Below are 24,429 nucleotides of genomic sequence, written 5' to 3' on the forward strand. Positions count from 1 at the left end.
GAGAACTCATTCAATACACATACAACCTCTAAGGAATATCAATATATGTAAAATACCTAAGGAATATGAAAGCAGTGTGTTATCATGTATTGAATTGATAGCTTTTAAAAATTTATCATATATAAAATAATGTGACATCTTACGGTCTATAACATCTTAGCTTCAAAGAGAGAGAATGTTTGTTTTAAGAGAAAACATAACTGGCACCTCAGACCTTTGGAGTGGGTATTACTGCTTCAGGCAAAGCTGAAATAGGGAGTGATGTCAGGCCCGTGTTGATTGAAAGAAGTGTACTTTGTAAATACAACGGAGAAATGTCAAAGGTGAAGTTTGGGAAGCAGAATATGACATTGGCTCTCAAAATCATCAGGAGGGCCTCTCAGCCTGACAGGTTCACCTGAACAAGCCCCAGAGGCCGTATTTACTCCTGTCTGAAGCCAGATCTCCATGTGACGATTACATATAATAAAGGAAGGAAGAAAATACATATTCCCAAACTGCAGACTATAAACAATTAACAAAGCAGTAAAAACAGTTTTAAGAAAAGACGTTTGGGACTGCCTGTTTTACCTGTTAAAATGAGAAAAGTTAAAGACAAAGATGATAATGATGTTTGGTCTTTTTTTTATTTATCCTTTCTTCCTCAAAACTTCAGTGAGAATATAAGGTTGGCTTTGGGGCTGGTTGGTTTTAGGAGTGCTTGAAAAGTGTTTGTGTTTAGAGTGTATTCTTAGTTTGCCCAGAACTCCTTCAGTCAGCTCCTTTCTGGTTTTTGAAAGGATTTTGTGATAAAGCTTCTGAAAGTACAGAACCTAGTGCATTGGAGTGAAGTTAACAGGAGACCTACCTGGTATAAACAATAGGACATTTCTTGTTTATTTAATGAGTGTGGATTTGAATAGGTTTCAGGGCTCTGGTTCAGCAGCTCCCTTTAGGGTCACAAAGTGGCTGCCTCAGATCCAGACATCATATCCTCATCAGCCATGTCCAAAGACAAACAGTAGGGCAACAAGGGCAGCAAGAATGAGTTTTCCTCAACTCCTTCTCTTTCTGCCCCCACCTTTTTTTTTAAACCAGGGAGAAAATCTTTTCCAAAAGCCCCCTCGGCGGATGCTCTCTAGTGTCTCATCGGCTAGAACAGGGTCGCGTGATCACTCCTAAGCGGCAAGGAACAGTGGAAAAACAATCTAACATAATCATTCTCACAAAGGAGTGTAGGCAAAGGGAGTAAGCTACTGGGTATTCATATTAGGAAAATTAATAATCATCCTGTCTTTTAGTTTCAGCTCCAGAATTTGTTTTTGAACATGGCTATCAAACTTATCTGCCCACGGAAAGCAACGAAAACCAGACAGCCACTGTCATCTCTCTCCCTGCCAAGTCACGGGCCAAAAAGCCCACAGCCCCACCTGCTCAGAAGAGGCTCAACTGCTGCTATCCAGGTAAAGGCGACGTTGAGTCCTGCTTGTGTAGAGAATGTGACATTTAGCAGGTCCCGGGCTCGAGCTCCTGGATTCCTGACAACTGGGCAAAGATGTGCTGCAAACTGCCTGACTTAGAAATCAACCCCACAGAACTTCCACCATCATGTATGATGCACCTCTCACTGCCTCCGCTCACCATGCACTTGGACTCTAAGACTTTAACAGCCAAGGACCTTTGAACGGGAACAGTGAGAATTTCAGATTTCTGTGAATTTTTCTTGGTGCTACAGCTTAGGAAGATATCCAGAAAAATTGTCCCTTACCTACTTTAAAAAAGGAAAACAAATTTATTTGGAAATAATTTCAGACTTAGGGAAAAGTTGCAAAAATAGTACAAGAAGTTTCTGAGCACCCTTTCGTTATTGTTGTGTCTGACTCTTTTCCACCCCATGGGCTGCAGCATGCTGGGCCTTCCTGTCCTTCACTGCCTCCTGGAGTTTGTTCAAATTCATGTCCATTGCAGTCGGCGAAGCTAACTGACCATCTCCTCCTCTGCCGGCCCCTTCTTTTCCCTTCGGCCTTTACCTTTCATCTGGATTTCCCAAATATTAACATATCACATTGGCTTTGTTTTTTTCCGGTGGTTGGTGGGTTAGTCACTTCAGTCCTGTCCGACTCTGCAACCCCGTGGACTGCAGCCCGCCAGGCTCCTCTGTCCATGGGATTCTCCAGGCAAGAGTGCTGGAGTGGGTTGCCATTTCCTCCTCCAGGGGATCTTCCTGATCCAGAAGTTGAACCGAGGTCTCCTGCATTGCAGGCAGATTCTTTACCAACTGAGTTACAAGGGAAGCCCCTGTTTTTTTCTAAATGTACATATATTTCCCTCAAAGTTGCAGACATGACCTTTACCTCTAAGCACCTTAATATATATTTCCTAGAAACAAGGAAATTCTTTTATATAACCACAGTACAATCATCAAAATCAGGAAATTAGCATTGATAAATGCTGTTATCAAACTGCTGCCTTTATCAAGAGTTTGCCAACTGTTCTCATTAAAGTCCTCTGTATCAAAAGAAAAATATTTTCCCCTTGGTCCAGGATCCAATTTGTGATCACACATGGCATTTAGTTTTCATGTGTCTTTATTTCCTTTAAGCTTTTGTCTTTCATGAACTTGATATTTTTGCAAAGTAACAGGCCAGTTACCGCATAAGATGTTCGTCACTTTGGGTTTGTCTGATTAGACTTCGGTGCAGCAGTTTGAGTAGGACGCACAGAAGTGATGTTACATGCCTCTTGATTCCTGGTATCAGGATTCACACTGATGCCTGTTGGTCCTGCTGCTGCTGCTGCTGCTGCTAAGTCGCTTCAGTCGTGCCCGACTCCGTGCGACCCCATAGACGGCAGCCCGCCAGGCTCCCGTCCTGGGATTCTCCAGGCAGCACACTGGAGCGGGCTGCCACTGCCTCTCCGGCTGGTCCTGTTGCTGTGCTATTAATGTCCATCCGTCGGTTAAGGAAGTTGCTTTGCTGCTTCTCTGTTCTAAAGTGACTGTGTCCCTCTGTCATTGATCTTTCCTTGCCTTTTTAAGGTTGCCAGTTCAAGACTGCCTATGGCATGAAGGACATGGAACGTCATTTAAAAATCCACACTGGTAAGTAGTCACACACATCCCTCCTCTGCCAGGAGCTGGGGGTCCAGACAAGTCAGACACATGGTATGACACCGACCTCACTGGCCATCACGGGAACACAGACACAAATCCAATAAAAACAAGATGCTGTTTCTACACATGATTTTGGCAGAAAATGTTCAGCGCAAGAAAACTCAGTGCTAGAATCGATCGGCTCAAACTTAGTGGAAATGTGAACAGGTATGGGCTTTGAATACTGATCTGCCAGAATTAATTACAACTGAAATGCACCTGCTCTTCTCATCGGGAGGAGGATATCTTGTAAGCCTATGTGTATATGGTGTGTGTGTAATGACCGGTAAACAGAGCAAGAAGGGGGAGAATAGCAACTTTTCACTTAGGTATCTTTACACTGCGTCATTGGATGGATACTGGAGTGTGTTATTTTTGCAGTTTCCAAGGGGAAATTTAACAAAAACTATTTTCAAAGGAGAAAAAAAGACGGATGCATGGAAAAAGAAAACCATGATGATTTCTGGTGATTTAATTTTCTTTAATGTATCATTTTTGTGTCTCCTAGAGTTTACGCATGGAGAAGGAATTGCTTTTAGGCTATTTTAAACAAAGTATTAGATGCTTATAAGTCAAATGATATAGTCATGTATAAGTTCAATGAGTATCCATGTATATAAGGGAGGGACACTGAAATTTGTCTTGGGCATCACTGATTGCCCAAAATCTGCTACTTAGCCTCAGATAAAGTATAAAATGAAGACAAGATAGGCAGCAGTTATCTCAGATATTCCTTGGCCACAGGTCTAATCAGCCTCACAGCATCTTGTCCTTTGAATTTCATGGAGTTATCAGACTGAAATTATTATGTTCCAGGTATTGGTAAACATTCTCAATGTACCAAGCAATAAATCTCTCCAGGTGGGTTTCCTATGTTGAAGTTCCATCAGTCACATATAGCAGGAGTAAATGCTATGATGACTTAGGAAAATTCGGGAAATATTATAAAGTATAAGTGAGGACAGGATCACTGCTGCAAATCCTCAGGGACGGTCCTCTCCTCCCTGTTGACCAGGCTTGGGTTTGTAAGGTGGCTTCTGTATAACTGTAGCGTCTCCATTAACATCTTCAAGTCAGAGAGCTGACAGAGTGCCCTTGCCTTAGAAGAGGGTGTGCCCAGGACCAACGGGAGCAGGACTCTCTGCCAGCAGAGCGGGCCCAAAACCACCCGCCCGGCTCCACCACTGTCCAGCATCGGAGTATGCAGGATGGCACCCACAGCGTAGCAGCTGACAGTAATGAGAAGTGATGGTTGCTGGATTTTCTGACCATGAACATTTTTAATAATAAAATTATAATCTTTAATACACTTCCATAGATGTATTCTTAAATCCCAGATGTTTATTCTATGAAGATAGTGATGACCTTTGATTGACAATTGACTTTAGCACTTAGCTATTTAGGATTTGGTCAAAATATGTGTTTGGTATGTAAAAAGTGAAAATCCTGACTCACTGCCTGCCTCCTTCATATCTGATACATGCCCAAAAGTCATCAGCCTTTATAGTCCAGCGTGTCTCATTCTTAAATTTTGGCATGAGTCGCTCAGTCATGTCTGACTCTTTGCATCCCCATGGCTGTAGCCCGCCAGGCTCCTCCGTCCATGGGACTCTCCAGGCAAGAACACTGGAATGGGTTGCCATTTCCTCCTCCAGGGGATCTTCCCAACCCAGGGATCGAACCCAGGTCTCCCACATTGCAGGCGGATTCTTTACTATCTGAGCCACCAGGGAAGCCCATACTGGGCTTTAACAGACACAACATGTACTTTTTCCATTTCTTATGAAATTAATATTGTAGACACTCTCCCTGCAGCTTGCTGTTTCTCCCTTAATGCTGGAGGTCTTTCCACATCCATATGTGGGTGTATCCACTTCATTCTTTCAATGGCCAAGTAGGAAACTGGTTCATTAATTTACAGTACATCCATACAGTGAAATACTTCACCCTTAACAATTATGTTCTAGAAATTTAATGATATGAACATGATTGAAATTATTTCAAGTATAAGAAAGTAGCCAATAATAGGGAGACAGTGTTGCATTTGGCTAAGAAGGCAAGGCCATCCTGGATTCTAATCCAAGTTGAAAGGGTTAAGTAAAATCATTGAGAGACACAGTACCATTCAAAAATAAGTATTTAAATTGATATTGGTCAGGAAGGCTTTTGTACCCCAAAATGTACACACACACATACAAAAGTCATCAGAAAAGTATACATCAAAAAATTGGCAGGTGTTCAACAGTAGCAGGGTTTCCCTGATAGCTCAGTTGATAAAGAATCCACCTGCAATGCCAGAAACCCTAGTTCAATTCCTGGGTCAGGAAGATCCTCTGGAGAAGGGATAGGCCACCCACTCCAGTGTTCCTGGGCTTCTCTTGTGGCTCAGCTGGTAAAGAGTCCACCTGCAATGCAGGAGACCTGGATTCAACCCCTGGGTTAGGAAGATCCTCTGGAGAAGGGAAAGGCTACCCACTCCAGTATTCTGGCCTGGAGAATTCCAAGGACTGTATAGCATAGTCCATGAGGTCGCAGAGTCGAACACAACTGAGCGACTTTCACTTCACTTTCAAGGGTGGCAAGATGACAGGTGTGTTAGTGAATACAGATTAAGCTGCTGTAACAAGCTCAAATGCCAGCTCACACACGGCAGGGGTCTATGTCCGTCTCGCATAACCGTCCAGAGGTCAGCAGGTGGTCTAGGCAGACAGGCAGCGTGTTCTGGGAGGTCGTCTGAGGACTGAAGTTCCGTCTACTGTCACGGTGCGTTGGGCACATATCTACCCTCTGCAGCCGTGACGTCCTCACATGTTTGTTCCCTTCCATGTCATGGTAACAGCTGGCAAGACAGGTGGAAAGAGAAAAAGTCAAAGTCAAGCAATTTCCTTTTAGGAAAGGAACGCGTTTACCTTCTCTGCCGTTTGATTGATGATGACTTTATCGCAGAATCACGCCTGGCTGCACGTGAGGCTGAGGAATGTATTCTTAGGCTGGTCAGCCGTGAGCTCAGAGACTTGAGTTTTGGGCTGTGTCTGTTATGAAAAAGAAAAAAGAACAAATGGGTATAAAAGACAAAGTTTCTCATTTTTACTTAGCTGCACTTTAAATTTTGAGCTGCTTTCTATTTTTAATTGATAAGGAATTCATATTCACTGTCAGAAAAATTAGAAAATCCTAATCAACAAAATAGAAGGAGTTCCCCGTCTCCCAAGATGCCAGCTCTTTGCCGATTACCCATCTAGCTTTTTTCATTATTATTGTTTCTTTATTTGACTGCACTGGGTCTTAGCTGCAGCCCGTGGGATCTAGTTCCTTCACCAAAGATTGAACCCTAGCCTGTTGGGTCGGGAGTGCAGAGTCTCAGCGACTGAACCACTAGGGGAGCCGCATCTGGTTTTATTTTTTAATTGGAGTATAATTGCTTTACAATCTTGTTTTAGTTTCTGCTGTACCACAAAGTGAATCAGCTGTGTGTGTGTATATATTTAAGCATATATATATATATATATATACACACATATCCCTCCCCCTTGAACCTCCCTCCCTCCCCACCACCCCGCCCTCGAGGTCATCTCTAGGTCATCGCGGGGCACCAAGCTGGACTCCCTGCGCTGTACAGCAGCTCCCCACCAGCTGTCTATTGACAACTAAAACCCATCCATCTAGTTTGGGGAGGGCAGTTTCCAAATATTCTTGGGCGACTCTGCCTTACTCTTTTCTTAAGGCCATGGGAAGTAAGCCTTTTTCCTTTCTCGTCTTTTCCCTGCTGCCGCACGTGCTTGTTTGAAGGCGACAAGCCCCACAAGTGTGAAGTCTGCGGCAAGTGCTTCAGCCGGAAGGACAAGCTGAAGACCCACATGCGCTGCCACACGGGCGTGAGGCCTTACAAGTGCGAGAGCTGCGACTACGCGGCCGCCGACAGCAGCAGCCTCAACAAGCACCTGCGCATCCACTCGGATGAGCGGCCCTTCAAGTGCCAGCTCTGCCCCTACGCCAGCCGCAACTCCAGCCAGCTCACCGTGCACCTGCGCTCCCACACGGGTGAGTCCCCTGGGCGGCCCTCGCTCTGCGCGCCCACCGGCCTGGTGCTCAGGCACCGGCACCTTCCCGCGCGGAGTCACAACCTCGGGCAGGGAACTGCGCGCATCAGTTCACCCCCCAGCGTGCAGTCTTCCCGTCATCTGCTCAGAATCGTCTTTCTCTGAACAACAGGGGAGAACAGTCAAGTTCCAACTTTATGCATTTCTTTACGTAGCTCTGAAACTCGCCCACTAGTATTTAATCAAGAAGGTGCTCTAAATGAACTAGAGATATAAAATGCATTTTTAGTAAGTGTCTGCACAACATGTGGTTAGACATTTCAGTGATTTTTTTTTAATGAATACTGATCACTTCATCATGGGCCAGCTTGATGGAAAAACTCGGCAGAGTGGGTAACTTAACAAATTAGGGACGTTTTCCTTTTAGCAAGTGTGTGTCTGTTAGCTTTCGATGCACTGATGCTGTGTAACAACCACCACAAAATCTCAGTGGCATAATATATTAGTAAAAGCATTCATTGCTCACAGACTTCAGGTCAGCAGACGGTTGGCTAGACATTCCATTGATCTTGGCCGGGCTTAATCATGTATGTGGGAAAGGCCGGGTAGCCACTGACCTTGGCTGGGCATCTGCCGGCTGTCCCCCTGCTTTGGCTGGGGCAGTCTGGCTATGTCCACATATCTCATGGCCTCCTTCTGGGCCCAGTGGGCTACTCCAAGCTTGTCCTTCTCAGGACGATGGCAGACAAAACGAGCATGCCCCTGTGTGTAAGCTCATTGCAAGCCTCTGCTTGCATCCCGTTGGCTAAAGTCAGTTACCTGATTGGACCTGGTATCAAGGGGTGGGGCTGAGCTCACCCACAGTGGAGGGTCATCAAAGGTTACATGGCGAAGGCCGTCTTCACACCAACCGGAGTTCACTCCACCATCATCCACTTTTCTCTGACATCCAGGTGCATTCTTGCTCTCCCCAGACCCCCACAAGTCACATCTAATCATAGAATCAGCTTTAAAGACCAGGATCCTATGATCTCCATCAGGCACAGATATGGCTTCTCTTGACCTAGAGCCTTTTGAATTTGAAATAGAAAGACAAGTTGTGACACAGTCAGAATACTGAGAATAATCCTGCCATTCCAAGGGGGAGGAACAGGAGGCACTTGGCAGTCACTGGTCCACAGATTTCTGAACTCTCTCTGGAAAGATGCTTCTAGGTCCCCCAACTCTGAGGACAGGGAGTATTTCTTGAATAAGCATTGGCCCAGTTGCCTGGCTTTCGGCTCTGTCCCCTGCAGCGTCCTATCCTCACCTTCCTTCTCCACTGCTGAAAAGGAGTGGAAATGTACTTTTGAGAAACTTTCTCCACCTGCTTCCATCCTAGAGAAACTTGGGTTCTTTTTGGATTTTATTTTACTCTAGGCTGGTGACATCGTTGCTAGTAGAGCTCCCTTAAAACGCTATGCACTTCCTGTGTGTCTGTGCGCCAGAAGCCACACCAATACTCCTCTTGGAGACTTGCCTTTCTTCTAAACCTAATTATAGACACTTTTGGCATGTAGCCTTCTGGAGATTGAAACTAGTGAGACTTTTAGGAATCTTTGTCCAGCTGAGAGGACTTAGCCGGCACCAACTTTATTCCTTTGGAGATTTTAAGCAGGAACCTTATGCTTTCACCCCTCTTTCCTCATTTGTTCTTCACTCTGAGATCAGTTCCCTGGATATGATCTTTGTCCTCAGGCCTTTGTCTTACTTTGAAAATCTTTTGCTGGTTGGAGATGAGAAGCTTCACCCAGACCAGCACATCTCTGACTTTCTGTATTGTCTCTAAATTCCGTCTTGAAATGGCCTGTTCTTATTTGAGTTTGTCTCTTTCTTGTCGGACCTTATCAGACACAGCTTGTAAGACACTTTGACTGTTCTGCTTAGAACTAATCTCTTTGCTAAAATCCAAACTTCAGTGGGTACACTTTCTATCTTCTGAGTCACAACAGGTGACAGTTTGCCAAACGCCTGCCGCTCAGTTCTGGCCATCGCCACTATTCCCTGCCGCTACCTGCCACCCAGTCCCACAGTCAGCGCCACATACTGTACTTTTCTGCTAAGGCAGCACTGTGTTTCTGGATGCTAATATGTGTATCAGTTATCTAATGTCACAATGATGCTATGTAACAAAAGACCCCAGAAAGCCTCAGTGGACGCAGCAGCATGCCTTCTCTGCATGTGTTTGGGGATCAGCTGAGTGTCACCTGGTCAACTCTGCAGGTCTTCGCGGGGCTCACGTACAGATCTGAGGCTCTGCCAGCTGTGGGCTGGGTGTCCAGGGGCCTTGGCTGCAGCAGCCCAGCTCTGCTCTGCCTCTGTCAGCCTCCTTCACGGACCAGCAGGCAAGGACAGGATTGGCCTTCTCACAGCAGCGGGTGACAGAGGCGTGCGTGGGCAGAGCCTGACTCATGGGCCCTGGTTCAAGCCGCTACTTGCATCAAGTCTAGTTGGCACACCGTCCGCCAAACCCAGCGACATGATTGAGGCTATCATCTGCGGGGTCATGGAAGGTCACCCTGCCCCTGCCGGGAGAGCCTGCTTAATCACATACCTGGGAGAGGCCGTGGCTGCAGAGAGGGCCAGGAGGCGGGGACCTCTGGGGACACTGAGATACTATAGCAAGTTAAGGTGCTGGCATGACTGGTGTCCATTTGATTTTCTTCAGAAGTCTCTCCCACCTAAGTTAGGGGCACTGAAAGATGCTCTTAGCAAAGTGGGTCAGAGTCAACTTAGGAGGGAAAGCCTGCCATTTATAGTGGCGTGTTTAAGTTGGTCCAGTGCTCTTGCCTGGAAAATCCCATGGGCAGAGGAGCCTGGGGGGCTGCAGTCCGCAGGGTCGCTAAGAGTCAGACACGACTGAGTGACTTCACTTTCACTTTTCACTTTCATGCCTTGGAGAAGGAAATGGCAACCCACTCCAGTGTTCTTGCCTGGAGAATCCCAGGGACAGGGGAGCCTGGTGGGCTGCCCTCTATGGGGTCGCACAGAGTCGGACACGACTGAAGCGACTTAGCAGCAGCAGCAGCAGCAGAAAAGGTATATTTTATAAAAGGTATAAAAATTTAACTGTATGCCACTTACACAGTGTCTCCATGGAACATTCATTTCCCTTTTATAAATCTGTGGCATTTGTAATTTTTACAAGTTGTAAAATTAATAGGAGTTTCTTTTTATCTTTTCATCTCTTGGATCAACTACCTTGTCTTAGCAGCAACCTGAACTCAAGAAAGCTCTGTCAGCTTAAATACATCAGTTGCTTATCCATTGAGCACCACTCATTGAGTCCCACCAGGTACCAGATACTGTGGGAACTAGGTAGTGGGCAGGAACGAATGTAGTCATTAGCTTTGGAGAATTTCTGGTCCTATGGGACTGGTACTAACATTTCTGCCTCATTTAAGAAATTAACTTACGGTTAAAAGGAAAAGGACTTCCCTGGTAGCTCAGCTCGTAAAGAATCCGCCTGCAATGCAGGAGACCCTGATTCAATTCCTGGGTCAGGAAGATCCCCTGGAGAAGGGATAGGCTACCCACTCCAGTATTCTTGGGCTTCCCTGGTGGTTCAGCTGGTAAAGAATCTGCCTGCAATGCAGGAGACCGGATTCTATTCCTGACTCGGGAAGATCCCCTGGAGGAGGGCATGGCTCCCCACTCCAATATTCTTGCCTGGAGAATTCCATGAACAGAGGAGCCTGGCAGGCTTCAGTCCACGGGGTCGCAAAGAATCGGACATGACTGAGGAACTTTCACTTTCACTTTAAAAGGAAAAAAAGAAAATATAAAAGTTTTTTTTAAAAAGAAAAAGATGATGATGATGAAGAGATTTAAACCCTCTGCTTTCATGTCAGAAAGTGCTGTTAAGCTCTGCAACTCAGCTGTGAGATTTGGTTACCTGGTTTTTCCAGGTCTGACCTTTGCTGGTTGCTTTAAAAAAAAAAATAGGCAAACAGATGGTCACTAATTGGGGCAGTGATGTAATTGGAATGCCTAACAGAACATTCTGGAGCAACAGTTCTTCCTCTGAATTCACAGATACCTCCACCCTGAGATCCATGAGTAGAATTTAGGAGGTCCATGAACTTGGATGAGGGGAAAAAATCACATCTTCGTTCTCACTGATCTTACTGGAGCGTGATGTGTCCTTCAGTTATGAAAACAGGCATCCAATCTGATTACAGTATGTGTGACCTTGTCAGTAGAAGTCACAGATCTTTTTATAGCAAGTATTTTTGATAGATCAAAATATAGGTTACTTTCTTCTCTGTTTAGAAAGTATCGTAGTCCCTGGACCCGCCACTGGTGCTTGTCACTTCATGCTCTAATGAAGCACACGCATCGCCAAATCACAGACTTTTTTCTTTCGATTTTTAATAACTTCCAGTACAACTAGTTTCTCTTGTCTTCCTATTGACTTTTATTTTAGTTTACCTTGTGCCTTTAAACGTTGTCCTGAGAAAGGGTCCACGGATTTCACTGCCAAAAGGGGGCCCCATGGCATGAAAAAGGTTACGAGCAGCATTCTAAGGCAGAAGCAAACTTTTTCTTTTTTTGTTTTAGTGGTTTTATACATTTACTTATGGCTGTGACGGGTCTTTGTTGCTGCACATGGCCCTTCCCTCGGTGCAGTGAGTGGGGGCCACCCCACAGTCGGGGTGCACTGGCTCCCATTGAGGTGGTGCCTCCCAGTGTGGTGCACAGGCTCTAGGGCACGAGGGCTCAGCAGTCGCGGCTCCCTGGCTCTGGAGCCCAGGCTCGGCAGTCACAGCACACAGGCCTAGTTGCTGCAAGGCATGTGAAATCTCCCAGACCAGGGATCGAACCAGCATCTCCTGCCTTGGCAGGCGGACTCTCTACCACCGAGCTACCAGGGAAGCCCAGCAAACTTTTCCATAAAGAGCCAGATAGTTAATACTGTAGGCCTTGCGGACCATACCGTCTGTCACAGTTACTCATCTCTGCTGTTGCAGCATGAAAACAATCATCAACAACACATTATCAGATGGACACGACTGTGTTACAATAAAACTTTATTTACTGAAATGAACTGTGGGCCGGATTTGTCCCATAGTCTGTATAGCTTACCATTCCTTGTTCGAGAGTTTTGTGTGAATGACCTTAGCGGCATTTTAGTCATGCAAAGCGTTGTTTGGTTTGGAGCATCTTCATTTTCTCAAAGCTTGTTTACTCTGCTCCCTGCCATTGTTAATTGCATTTATCGAACATCTCACGATGATGTTATGGGTCTTGTACCAAAAAGCTGGAACACAGTCCCACTCTTAAGTTTATGGTGAGAAAGCCTTGGTCGTGTGTACAGATAATCACCCAGCACCTAAAATGCCAGCTTTGGAATCAGCCTGAGTTGGAATCCGAGCTCTGCCATGTACTACCCAGTGATTGTGACCCAGTGATGTAGCCCGTCTAGGCCTCAGTCTTCTCATTCGTAAATAGTACTGAGAATAATATTGACAGTGGTACCCACCTCATAGGAATGTCGGGATCTTCAAATGAGACCATTCTTGTGGAATGCTCAGCAGGGCACCTGCCTTCCCAGAAGCCACCGAAGACTCTTAGCTGCTATTTCTCTTGCTCAAACAGCATTGCAGTGGGTGGGCTCACCAATTTGCTTCAGTTATCAGACGATTGAGACTTGGCATTCACTGAGGAAATAAATTTGGAATATCCATGTCCTTTCAGATGTTTGCAATTTCGCTTTTCCTGTTCAGCTTTCACCGAACATGAATCTTAAAAAAAAAAAAAAAAAAAAATCAAGCAGCTGGATTTTGTAACTCCAAGAGTAAAGAGCGCAGCTGGCGATGTGGGATAAATAAGTTGCACGCAATAAACACATCTTTAATGATAAAAATCTACACGAAGTATAAGCGGGGCGTCTCAATCACTGTAAAAAGAATATTCTGATGAGTGAGCACGGAGCTGACTGATTTGAAAATGTACCCTTGAATCTGTTACAACACGTAACTCAATCAAAATCAACGGATTATGCAAAATTACACAACTGTGAACGGTTCCGTAGCAGAGCGAGCACATTAACCGTAGGAAGAGCTAGCCTGATTGTTTTAAAGGATACACTGAGCGTATTCACAAATCTTATTTTACGGGGGGACGATTAAGCAGCTTGATTTTCAGGCTCCATTTTCCTTCCGGGTATCATGATGGTGGTGGTGGGAAAGTTTCGGGACAGGAAAGAAGCCCCGGACCCCTCTTTTTTTTTTTTTTTTTCCCTCCCAGGGGCTGCTAGGCGCTGCAGTTAGAAGGTCTCCACCCGCCCGCCTCAGTTTGAGCGGGTTTCTGGTGTGCGCTTCGGGGGGATCCGCTGTGGTTTTTGCCTGCCTGTTCTTATCGAAACTCACCTTGTGTTGACAGGGGACGCCCCCTTCCAGTGCTGGCTCTGTAGCGCCAAGTTCAAAATCAGCTCGGACTTGAAAAGGCACATGCGCGTGCACTCGGGGGAGAAGCCTTTCAAGTGCGAGTTCTGCAGTGTCCGCTGCACCATGAAGGGGAACCTCAAGTCGCACATCCGCATCAAGCACAGCGGAGACAGCTTCAAGTGTCCGCACTGCGACTTCCTGGGGGACAGCAAGGCCACGCTCCGCAAGCACAGCCGGCTGCACCAGGCCGAGCACCCCGAGAAGTGCCCCGAGTGCAGCTACTCGTGCCCCAGCAAGGCGGCCCTGCGCGTGCACAGCCGCGTGCACTGCCCCGACCGGCCCTTCAAGTGCAGCCACTGCAGCTTCGACACCAAGCAGCCCAGCAACCTGGCCAAGCACGTGAAGAAGTTCCACGGCGACGCGCTCAAGAGCGAGGCGGCGGAGCGAAGAGAGGCGGGTCGGTCGAGCGGCCGCCAGGCGGCCAAGCTGGACGCCAAGAAGACCTTCCACTGCGACCGCTGCGACGCCTCGTTCATGCGCGAGGACTCGCTCCGCAGCCACAAGCGGCAGCACAGTGAGTACGGCGACGGCAAGGGCGCCGACGTGACGGTCCTGCAGTTCCAGGTGGACGCCGGCAAGCCGCCCGCCGCGCCCCTGGCCGTGGGGCACCTCCAGGTGCCCCTCCCGCCCACCCCGGCGCCCCAGTTCGGCGAGGGCAGGGTCAAAATCATCGTCGGCCACCAGGTGCCCCAGGCCGGCACCATCGTGCAGGCGGCGGCGGCCGCCGTGAACATCGTGCAGCCCGCCTTGGTGGCGCCGAACCCCGAGGAGCTGCGGGGCAACAGCCGGCTGCAGATTCTCCGCCAGGTCAACCTGATCGCGCCCCCTCCGCCCTCGGGCTGCCCCAGCGAGGCCGCGGCGCTGCCCCAGCCGGCTGTCCTGCTGACCACCCACGACCAGACGGAGGGCGCCACTCTGCACCAGACCCTCATCCCCACCACCCCGGGCGGCCCCCAGGAAGGCTCTGGCAACCAGACTTTCATCACCAGCTCGGGCATCACGTGCACTGACTTCGAAGGCCTGAATGCCCTGATTCAGGAGGGGGCCGCCGAAGTGACCGTGGTCAGCGACGGAGGCCAGAGCATCGCAGTGGCCACCACGGCGCCGCCCATATTCTCCACGTCCCAGCAAGAGCTCCCCAAGCAGACTTACTCCATCATCCAAGGAGGTGCCCACCCAGCCCTGCTCTGTCCCGCGGATTCCATCCCAGACTAGTGCTCATAAATCGAAGCCGGGAAAGGACTGACACAAAAAAGAAGTCAGAGTTCTGTGAGAGGTTTGCCTTTACTGTTTTCAAGGGCTGCTGTGAAAAACGCCTCGCCCCCAGAATAAATCACAATTTTATACTGCTCACTGTAATTTTTTTACGCTGTGATAATTTTGAGACCTCTGAATCACCGTATGGTAACTGCTGTAGAGTCTTCAGTGATACCGACATGATCCCATTGAGGGGTTGGAATGAAATGATTAGTGAATACGTTTGTTTGCTTCCAACTTGATTTCCCAACTCTAATAAAGGATTTTTCCATCTCATTAAATTTGTGTAGTAGATGGTGCTTCTCAGCCTGTTGTAAGCTTCCATTCTGAAATCCCCCAAGTGTTTGGGGTAATCGTGTTTTAATACATGGATACAAATCTGTTGGCATGAAGGACCATTTTCTACATAATGTTACATGGATATTTGACGTAAAACAGTTTAGTGCAAATGGGGGTGGGGGCGGTGAAGGAATGGTTTCCTAATAAGTTAATACGTGATTGAAACGTAACAAACGTTAATGATTCTTTAGAGTCACGGTGTGATTTGGGTTATTGGGGGGTGTGTTATATAATTGAGAACTTGAAGAAGCAAAGATTCTTAGTCCTCTCTCAGGAGTAGTATGTAAACGTCTTACCTTCTTCACAGTCAAACATGTGTGGTGCCTAAAGTGACCCAACTATCGTTTTAATTTTCTGAGTGACGAACCTGACATTTCTGTTTAGATGCTAATATAATGCAAGTTCCTATTAGCCTTTAGGACAATTTTCTAGGATACCGTTGTGTTAGATATTAACATACATGCAGTCCCAGGGATCAGACAAGCAAGATTGTTTTTCTATGTTTTTCCAAAGTGTGGGCTGTACAGAGAGGAAAATTCAAATTTTACTGTTTTGAGTTGAAATGCTGTGTGATCAGTAGGTGGCGCCAGAGAGTAGTCTCAAGATTCCCGTACCTCAAAGACCTGAGGCTTCCCCGGGGGCTCAGATGGTAAAGAATCCACCCGCAATGCAGGAGACGCGAGATTGATCCCTGGATCGGAAAGATCCCCTGGAGAAGGGAATGGCTACTCACGCCAGTATTCTTGCCTGAAGAATTTCATAGACAAAGGAGCTACATAGTTGATGGGATCGCCAAGAGGGGGACACAACTGAGCAAAAAACACGTGCACTGTCAAAGATCTGAATTAGGGTCTTCATCTCTGATTTCCAGCTTCTAGCATTAGCTTCAACTCAGGATGGGCTCTTAATAAATCCTAAATGAATGAAACATGCTGGCAAAGAGCGTCAGCAAGGATTGGTCAGGAGGGGAGGTTACACTTGTGAGAGAAGCATATTGAAAATGAGAGAACACTTTAAATACATTTTTACCAGAGTCATCAATACTTTAATTTCCCCAACACAGGAATTTATTAGACTTCTCATGCATATCAACTCACTCTTATATAAAGATATTATCCCCCCCCCGCCTTTTTTAATAACAAACTGAGAAACTGCAAAATGGAGATATCAGAAACCTTGAGGGTTGCCTGTTAGAAAGCCAGCTTTCCATAAGACACACAGAGTTCGAGCTGGGTTTTGTCTTCTATTTTTGATCCCCTCTATTTGAACACAGTCTTGATAATTCATATATCTTCTTTGCCAGAATTTATGTTCATATCAGCAATGGTAATAATGCATCATTAACTGTGGTTTGATAAGAAATCAAAAAACCTTGCAGTTTACTCTGTTAGTATTTTAGTTATCACTTTAGGATTATTGCTTGCAGCTCTTTAAGAAAATATTCAGCCACTACATTCTACCTGGGAAACTCTCACGAACCTATATTCTACATGTTTCTTTTTTCCCAGTGTGCCCCTTATTTCAACTTTTAAATGATATTTTTCCTGCTTATAAATGTTATATAGTCAAGATAGAAAATATGGAACCATGTTACAACTCTTCTTCTGACATACAAATGGGTTATGTCCTGATAAAGCCATCCTTAAGTTGAAAATATTGCAAAGTCGAAAATATCATGAAGTCAAAAATTCACTTAATGCAGCTAATCTACAAACATAGCTTAGCTTCACCTTAAACATGCTCAGAACATTTGCATTAGCCACCAGCTGGGCTAGTACAAAGCCCATTTTGTAGCAGGATATGGAATATCTCATGTGATGTATTGACTGTAGAAACTGACAGTCATAGATTGTAGGGGCACAGAATGGCTGTAGGTGTATCACTTGTTCGTCTTTGGGACCCCATGGCTGAGTCACTGCCACTGCCCAGCCTCGGGAGAGATGGTCAGACTGCAGAGTGCTAGCCAGGAAAAGAGTGAAATTCAAAGTGCAGTTCCGTTGAACGCATACTGCTTTTGTACCATCAAAAAGTTAAAAAACTGTAAGTTGAGCAATCGTATAAATTGGGGACCGTCTGCATATATATTAAGAAAAATTCAAAGACACGATTTTGACTGCCCAGATGTAAACATTATGACCATTTTGCTGTACTTTCTTCTCATCTCTGTTTTCTGTGCTCGTGTGTGTTTTCCTGCTCCGGTTGCAGAGCTGGGGTTGAACTGAGAACACTGGCTTCTTTTTATATACTGTACTTGTCTTTATACCATTGTATCTCCGCAGAGCTGCGGCTCTCCATTGATACAGATAAGGCGCATACACGTATATGCATGTGCACACACGTGCATATGTGGATTTTTTTAACAAACCTACAACAGGAAGACTTGTTCTTCATGATAAACTATGTAGAGAGCTGAACAAACACCAAGACCATAATCTCCAGCCTGTTCTTGCCCCGCCCAAGGTAAGTGAGTTCTCCGTGTTCATACCAACTCAAAAGATAACTAGGAAAGGCTTGTCCTTATGTGTGTAGTATGGCACTATCTACATTTCTCTCTGATGTGAAAAATGAAAGCGTTAGGCGCTCAGTCGTGTCCAACTCTTTGTGACCCCATGGACTACTGTAGCCCACCAGACTCCTCTGTCCATGGGATTCTCCAGGCGAGAATACTGAAGGGGGTTGCCATTCCCTACTCCAGGGGATCTTCCCAACCCAGGAATCGAACCCAGATCTCGAGATTCTTTACTGTCTGAGCCCCAGTAAAGGTCTCTCCTTATCTTCATGGTGTCACGCTGTGTACATTTCCTTCTACCTGCTCTTACGATCCCACTTATAACAGTACTGTGTCTCAGGACAGCAACGTCTAACTTTTTTTAAGCAAAGGGTAGAGTATGAATTACCATGTTATAAACACCCACCTCCGTATTCGTGGATATTCGGGTCGTTTGGGGGTTTGTTTGCCATTAGGAACTGCCGCAGTAAATGTCTTACATAATTCCTTGTATTCATCTGTGCTTTATGTTCTTTCTGTAGGTTAGATTTCTCAGAGTGAGTGTCAGTGAGTTTCTGTAGTTTGCACTTGCGTAGATTCAGATGGCTTTTTCCAAATGATAGTCTCACTGGGCTATGAGCCCCAGCCATCACCAACCTCGGGTGTTACTGATCTTTTGAGGTTTAGTGATCCGACGTGTGAAAACAGTAATCAGGACTCTGCATTCCCTGAGCTTGTGCTTTGATCTGTGTCTCCCTGATGCCTCCGCCTAGGCTTCTGATTATTTGCATTTTTCTTACCTATGAACTTTAAACTCACACTTTCTCATTTTTCTCCTTGGGTTGTTGGGCACCTGGGACATGAACCCCATGTCTGTCACGTGGATACCCTTTTTCATTGTACATTCCTATGAAACTTTCCAATTTTTTTCTGTAATTAATGTTCTATTTGGATCCTGATATATTTTGGTACTACAGACTTTGCAAAAGGAAAAAAAAAAACATTCATTTCATTCTAAATTGTCAAATCTGTAGTATGTAATTCCATTTAGTCTCTTAAAATTGTTTAGAATCCGGTATTTTTTTGGTCTGACAGCTTTCTGATTGCCTCTTTTGCTTGTTTGTTTGTGGGGTTTGGTGAAAGGTTTTGGGGATTTTCGTTTGACTTTTGGTCTGGCTCTGTTGTCATTGATGGGTTTTTTGGGTTCTGATTTGTTTGTTTTTGGTATTTTCAGTTTTCTCCTTAGGTAGTCTGCCAAGAGTTTATCTTGTTGTTTATGTAAAAGTAAATCTTTTGCTTTTATTTATTCTTTCTCTACTTACTCCTCCTCCATTTTATTCACTTCAGCATTTATCTCTATTTCAGTGTTGTCTTTATTAATTCTTTCCCCTGTTTTTCTTTCAGTTTATTAGTCTAATTTCCTGTATTAAGTTCAGCCTTATTTTCAGCATTTAATAGTAAAAGCATTTAAACCTATATATTTTCCAGTATGACTTAAAGATCTTTTTTTTTTCCAAAAAAAGATCATTTTTTTGAAGTTTTAAAATCATGACTGTCATACAAATATAGTGAACAGGCATTAGCAATTTTTTTTAATTCATTAGGTAATGAAGGAATCAGTAAGATGTTACAACAGGTTCCAAGGAGAAGTCAATGAATGAACACTTAAAAAGGCAATCAGGAATACTGAAGTCAGTTCACAGACAGATGCAAATTGGTCAGTGTCTACAGGGCAACCACCAGTTGCATTCCACCCACAAAGTCTTTTCATTCTTACGTGTTTTTTGCATTCTCGTATGTTTCTGTAACTCAAAAAGTTGTAGAATATCTCAAAAATACTGACAGGCATTGTCCCCTATAGAATTAGGGAACCCAGGGCTGCAATCTCCCAGGACCAGCCAGTAATCTTTTTTGCCTATTTCCAAGTCTTTCAGAAATTTTCTCGACATCCATATCTCTACAGAATTTTATATGAAATGTCTTTTCAAAATTTTCTAAATTCTTTGTTATTCCAGTTTCAGGGTTGGTTGGTTGGTTTGGTGGGTCAGGGGGATAAAACCCAAGAGGTTTATTTCCTATTTTTTTAAGTAAGTACAATTTGTGAAACTAATTTTGGTTTTTGATATTAATGTTTTGATCTGAGAATATGACCTGTAAAATATGTGTTTTTGGTAATTTGTTAGTTTTCCTTATGGCCATGCACATGACCAAGTTTTGTAAATGTATGATGGAGATCTATGAATTAAGCATGTTGATTTTGTCACTCAGATTTTCTGAATCCCTCTTAAGTTTTTGTCTATTTGGTAAACTTTGAAATGAGTACTTTTAAGCCTTTCACTATCATTGTGTTTTTTATCGAGCTTTGCTTGTGTTACTGTGTTTTATTGTATTTTGTCACATGTTTGATGCATATAATTCTGTGGCTGTGATGTGTTCTTTGTCAATTTTACAATTTATCCGTTACGTCTGATCTTTCCATTTAAATTATACTTCATTTTGTGACAATATTCTAAGACTTATTTTATATTTTATTATATTTGCTCAGTTTATCTTTGCCCACTCTGTGGTTTAATATCTTTCTTTAATAGCATCTCTTCATCTTTGGTTGGAGAATTCAAACTGTTTGCATTTATCATAGTAACATATACTTGGTATTATTCATTTCTGTCTTATTTAATATTTAGTACTTATTAAACTTTGTGATTTTCTTCTTTTCCCTTTCTAGCTTTTCACTTTGTTCTCAATAGTTCTTAAATATGTCTCCATTCTGCTGATAGTTACTTTCTAAACTTTAGTGATTATTCTTAAATTGCTTCCTCTACTGTTATATCAAATATAAAAATTAACCAGGAGCCAACCTTTCATTAAGAATTGCGTCCTCCTAAGAGGAGACTGTCGGACCACATCTCTTTCTAGGACCCCCTCCCCAGATCCTGGGTTTTGCTGAGATAACTTCTAGATTACTTCCAGGCTTTTGTTAAATGTTACCCTGCAGAATGTCTCTTATGTTGTAATTCCCAAATTACCATCATCCACTGAGGTATAATCAAAGTTACAACATTCATTATTCACCGTAGTGTCTTATACTCTTTTTTCTGTATTTCATATCTTTACTCTGATTTTTATCCTTATTCCATTAATCTCTTGAGTATATCCCTCAGAAAGTTCACATAGGTTGGTATTTCTTTGTCCTGGCAGAGGAATAATACCTTTGGACAGAGAGTTCTTTTAAGTCATCTTTAAAATCTGTTCTCATGGAGAGGAAAAGTTTGATACTGATCTGATCCAGTGACCGGCAAAACTGAGATAGAATGGCAGTGTTGATGGGGGAAAAAGTTGGGAAGTCTCTGATCTCAGCCAATCAGATTGAAAGAACCAGTCTCTGAAACTTCTAGATCTGAAACTAATCATTTCATCCAAATATTCAGCAATAAAATTATGGTTCTACAAATTGAAACACATTTTTTATTCCCTTTGACCATAGGGCTCCAAGCTTTAAACATTTCTTTACATCAAATTATCATTAGAAACAACTTTTTGTTGTTGTTATGTTGTAAACATGTTTTGATAATTAAAATTTTTAAAATTTACTGATAGGCCTAGTTTTTAATCAGCTTATATATCTGTGATGAACATTACTTAAAAGTTTTTATCAGCTGCTGGAATGAGGTAGAGATCACTTGCAGTTATAGTCTCAGTTTTCTTTTTTATTGATGTAAATGAACCCTGAGAAGTCTCAGTCACATATAAGTAAGGATGTGGACATAGAAAGTGTATTTTTCAGCAATGCTTCTCAATTATTTAAATTCCTTCTGAGTTAAATGCCAGAAAATCATGCAACAATCAATCATAATTAATGGGTCAATTTTGTTAAAAGCAAAGAACTGAAAACCAGCTGAGATTTCCTTCCAGTGGAGCACTTACTCTCAACCTCGGCACCGTCAGTCACCTTCTGGGTGTGTTCTTAGATGATCAGTTTTCGGGAAACGTACCCTTAGAAGTGGAGGATCTGAGAATTGATTTCCTCAGTCATGCCCATACACTTCTTGAGAAATCTTTCTATATTCCCCAACTAAAGGCCCTTGCTGTGGAGCAGGGTTTAGCAAACTTCTGTAAACCAGAGACAATAGTGAAGGAGAGGGTATAGCTGTGTTCCGATAAAACTTTATTTATGGACATTGAGATCTGAATTTCATATAGTTTTCAAGTGTCACAAACTATTATTTTTCTTTTTTTTTTCCAACCATTTTTTTTAAAATGTGAAAACCATTCTTGACTCACAGACCACAGAAAAACTGGTGTGTTGGGCCAACCCCCACCCCGTACACCTGCACATAGTAGGTACATAACAGATTTTTATTAAACAAATAGCAATAATGATTTTCAGTGATAAAAAGCTAACATTTATTGACTCAGAATATGCCATGCATGCGTGCATGCTCAGTCACTTCAGTCGTATCCGACTCTGCAACCCCGTGGACCGTAGCCCGCCAGGCTCCTCTGTCCAACACGGTGCTAAATACTGAACGCAGTTATCTCATCCTCCTAACAGCCCTCAAGGGAGGCACAATTATTACCCACATTGTGCAGAAACAGATGTTTCCCAACTTGCCTGGTGTAAGAATCACCTGGAAAACTTGTTAAAAAGGCCCCCCCAGCCACAGCCCAGCTTTGGAAATACTGATACAGTGCACCTGTGAGGGGGTCTGAGACTCTGTTTTAGAAATAGCGCTGCTGACTATTTTTCTGACCCAGACAACATGGGAAATTCTAAAGAATCAAAGGCTCAGAAAAGGTAAGAAACCCACCCAAGGTCACACAGCAAATTCCCTTGCAATGTTTCAACCAACAGCCAACACTCAAATCACCTACCCCCGTTCGAATCAGCGTGTTTTCTCCAGTCACGACCTTCACCCAGTCTCGTAAATCTGGGATTCTTCTCTACTCCCACCCAGCCCTGGGCCTCCCTGGAATATTAAGTGGGACTGGGAAGCCATTGCTGGTGTGCCTGCCACACCCACCCCCAGTTGCGAGTGACAGATGTGTTTTGTTGCGTGTTGGTTTACAGCTATAGTTTGGGAAATTCAAAGGTAGAATCTTTGCTCTGAGCTTCTCACACACACCAAAATACTTCAGTTTTGTATTTCATATTATTCTGTGTTTGATCTAAGAGAGTAAAATATAAGCCTGTTACCATTCTTCCAAAAGGAAAAAGCCAAAAAAGTAAGTAAGTAAATGGTGCTCCTCGGGGAATGTTAGCTCCTGGGAGAGTTGTTTATTTCTAGAGAAGCAATACCACATTTATATCATTTATATAAAGAGTCCGTGTAGTCCATCATCCAGCCTGGGACAGAGAGTGATTAGGACGGGAGAGCAGGTCTAAGTAGCTTCCAATATGCCCTTAGCACCCATTCCAATGGAAGGCCAAGCCCAGAAGCTGCAAAATAACGCCTCATGCTTTGCCCTAGCAATGGAAGACAGCAACACAAGGCAAAAGTCAGAGTTTCATATCCCACGGGTCCGTTTTCCAAGAAAAATAACAAGTCACATGCCACAGAGCTGATAGAGTTTGAGTTTTGACCTAATGCTTTAGAGATAAATGTACTATTCCTATAAATGTATCATCTTTATGTTTATTCTTCGCCATGTGACTATATTCCTATTTCCAATGTTAGTAGGCATAGTGGATTAGATTTCTATTTCCAACCCGGCACCCCCTCCCTGGGACTTACCCACCCTCGCCCATCAGTGTCACGGTGGGTAGAGTGGCTGCCTGGCCCCGTTGACTCTGGGCAAAGCTTTGTGATTTGCTCTGGCCAATGAAGCTGATGGGAAGAGGGGTTCTCACTGTACCTGTGCAGTTTGGCTCATCCTGTCCCTCTCACGTGACCCGTCACGAGAAGAACATGCCCTGTGTAGATAAAGACCCAAGGAAAAACGAGCAGCCACATGGAGTTGACCTGAACCCAACCCAACAGAGCCACAATGATTCCCAGATCCGTGAAAAAGAACATAAAGATGTGCGGTCAAAAGCCATGGAGATTTTGAGGTTGTGACACAGCAAAAGCTAACACAGGAGACTATTTGTGAACGTCCTTGATTTACGATTGTCTGCTGAATTGCCGTATCCCGTGTTAGCATTTACCTGAGTAAGTAAAGCAATGTTTTCCCTACAATACCGCTTTAAAATCACTTCCAACACAAGTATGATGCAAAAAGTATTTGTCCTTATAAACTGTGAATGCAAATCCAGCTGGTCTCTTTTTCACATCTTACCTCCTTTTCCTTTTTTTTTTTTTAAATTTTTGGTCAGTTCCCTTTTTCAGAAAGGGAAAGAAAACTGCCCAGAGGACTCCCCACTCGGTCTGCCCAAGACCTGTTAGTCTCCCTGTGGGCATCTTTGGTTCGAAGTAGCATTTTCCCTGCTGGCTCTGAGACTCAGCACATTCCAGAAGATATATAAGAGGGACAAAGTTCTGGAGATGCTTCAGCTTTTAAGAGAGTTTACACCTTTTCTCAAAGAGGATTCCATTCATTTCTACCTGACTCTAAGTTACTATGTGTCTTCAGAAAGATCAGCAGAGTTCAGGTTAACTTGAAAGATTTTTATGTTGAAGGATCCATGAGAACTTAAAATTTGTTCAGTATTAAAAGTTCTTGCAAGTTAGTAAGTTGGCAATCATCTTT

General features: G+C 44.1%; 1 protein-coding gene across 3 annotated transcripts in view; it reads left to right on the forward strand.

The window, feature by feature from the left end:
- Window positions 1-24,429, forward strand: part of ZFP64 (ZFP64 zinc finger protein) — a 74,264-nt gene that overhangs the window by 15,811 nt on the left and 34,024 nt on the right. For 2 of the 3 annotated variants that reach the window (XM_040248107.1, XM_040248108.1), the window contains exons 3-6: window positions 1,281-1,442; window positions 3,017-3,079; window positions 6,920-7,171; window positions 13,594-20,249. In XM_040248107.1, the coding sequence (XP_040104041.1) occupies window positions 1,281-1,442; window positions 3,017-3,079; window positions 6,920-7,171; window positions 13,594-14,873 (1,757 nt within the window). In that variant the 3' untranslated portion in view covers window positions 14,874-20,249. Of the gene's footprint in view, window positions 1-1,280; window positions 1,443-3,016; window positions 3,080-6,919; window positions 7,172-13,593; window positions 20,250-24,429 lie in introns of those variants that run through there. The other variant, XM_040248109.1, reaches the window with a different exon arrangement.

The sequence above is a fragment of the Oryx dammah genome, unplaced genomic scaffold (genome assembly GCF_014754425.2).
Source record: "Oryx dammah isolate SB20612 unplaced genomic scaffold, SCBI_Odam_1.1 HiC_scaffold_10, whole genome shotgun sequence".
Taxonomy (NCBI): domain Eukaryota; kingdom Metazoa; phylum Chordata; class Mammalia; order Artiodactyla; family Bovidae; genus Oryx; species Oryx dammah.